The sequence below is a fragment of the Aplysia californica genome, unplaced genomic scaffold (genome assembly GCF_000002075.1).
Source record: "Aplysia californica isolate F4 #8 unplaced genomic scaffold, AplCal3.0 scaffold01018, whole genome shotgun sequence".
Classification (NCBI taxonomy): domain Eukaryota; kingdom Metazoa; phylum Mollusca; class Gastropoda; order Aplysiida; family Aplysiidae; genus Aplysia; species Aplysia californica.
In genome coordinates, this window is record NW_004798288.1 from 59,162 (window position 1) to 60,993 (window position 1,832).

The following is a 1,832-nucleotide window of genomic DNA, read 5'->3' on the forward strand; positions in this document are numbered from 1 at the left end:
TAAAAATTAATACCTAAATTCCCAATATCTCACCCAAACAGAACAATTTCTGAAGCGTGCCATTGCTGATCCCCATTGTGCAGCGCCAAGGTTTTTCAGATAGGGATTTTCGTGTCTTGCTGAAGGACACACCTCAGTTACCATCCATCCCCGACACTTATTTGACTTTCTTTTTGAGTCTGAACTCATTACTTAGCCATGGGAGCCTCCAGCTACTATTACCCCAGCAGACCGTAGAACTTCTCAGCTTCCTGGCAAGCATTAAGTCCAAACAGCTGATTAAGCGACAATACCCTGAGAGCCATGATATTTCGCCGTCTATAGCCGGGTACTCATTCTCACCTGGTTGAGGTGAAGAACGTTTGTGTATAGTGCCTTTCCTGTAGACACAACATTGAGCCCCTAACAGGGTTTGAATCCATGACCTCTCGGTTACAAGCCCAACAGCCTAACCACAACAACAACATCACTGTCCCCACACGCCTTGCCAGCGTGAGCGGTCTGATAGAAGGTTACACTATCTGCTTATCGTTCTTGTCAGCGGGTGTGGTGATTGGGATGTCTATGCGGTTTTTTCTTATATTGTGACTGGAAAAACGTCCATCGACACCTTGTTTTAGTAGGGAAAGGAGGGGTGTTCGATCCTGCCTATCAGGGCTGAGAAGAATACAGTATCTTAGATTCTTGATTTTAAAAAACCCAGGTCGCTGAAAGAGTTCAAGACAATATGTTTGAGATTTAATTAACCTCTATGTCTTCCGTCTTCTCATGCAGAACGTTCATAGATGACCAGCAAATCATGGCCGTATATCCTCCATCTGGCGGGTTCTGGCAGAAGGGAGGATTCTCTGGCAACAATATCTGGGGAGGCAACAAGATGGCTCCATTTGACCAAGAGGTATGTGGAGGCGATTAATACAAAGTATACCCCCCTCACTCCCATATGGAGATCGTTAATAGAAAGTATACCCCTTTTCCTCCAATATGGATATAGTTAATACAAAGTATACCCCCCTCACTCCCATATGGAGATCGTTAATAGAAAGTATACCCCTTTTCCTCCAATATGGATATAGTTAATACAAAGTATACCCCTCTCCCTCCAATAAAAGGATATAGTTAATACAAAGTATACCCCTCTCCCTCCAATATGGATATACAGGGTGATCCAAAAAAACAACTTTACAACTTGTTTAGTAAATATCTTCCTCCATACTGAAGTTTTTGCTTTTCAGATTTGAACATAACTTTTGGAAGCCAAAAGGAATGTTTATGTTTCTAATATGTATTTTAGATAAGTACATTGAATGGTTTTGCTCTATATAGCACATTTTAAAAAACAACCCATTTTCAACCTTGTCGCCATTTTCATAGCATGCCGCACCAGTTCGCATTAGGCCTACCACCAAAAGTTGCTACAATCGCGCCATATTGCAAGCTACAGCAGTCTTACAAGTCAACAGAAGTCTGCAGACATTATTTTCCCTAATTTTGTTTGCCTGCTGAGATCAGGGCTACGTTTGGTAAAAAGCAGAGAGTTTTTTGTATGGAACATTACCTCTCCACAAACTCACCATCCCTAACATTTCGTAAGTTCTGCGCACGGCATGGAGAGAATGCTTAGGTGCCCTCAAGACCTTTGGTGTCATGAGTAGAGAAGTTCCGTCAGTTTGGATCTATAACGAATCAGAACTAAAAAGTTCGTTAAAAAATCACTTCAGGTCTAACACACACCATGTACAGCCCTTTAAACGTCACCACAGTGCAGATTTCAGTAGCCAAGTCCCAGGAGACGTCTGTCCGTAGACGATCTGCAGTTAGGACTTTCCAAC

General features: G+C 42.4%; 1 protein-coding gene across 1 annotated transcript in view; it reads left to right on the top strand.

Annotated features, from left to right (window-relative positions):
• The window catches only part of LOC101851233 (beta-1,3-glucan-binding protein), a gene marked incomplete at its 3' end in the record, with an annotated part of 18,713 nt that extends 17,815 nt beyond the window's left edge, over window positions 1–898 (top strand). The window contains 1 exon segment of the mRNA XM_013089679.1: window positions 775–898. Within this exon segment, the coding sequence (XP_012945133.1) occupies window positions 775–898 (124 nt within the window).
• Between the last annotated feature and the right edge of the window lie 934 nt (window positions 899–1,832).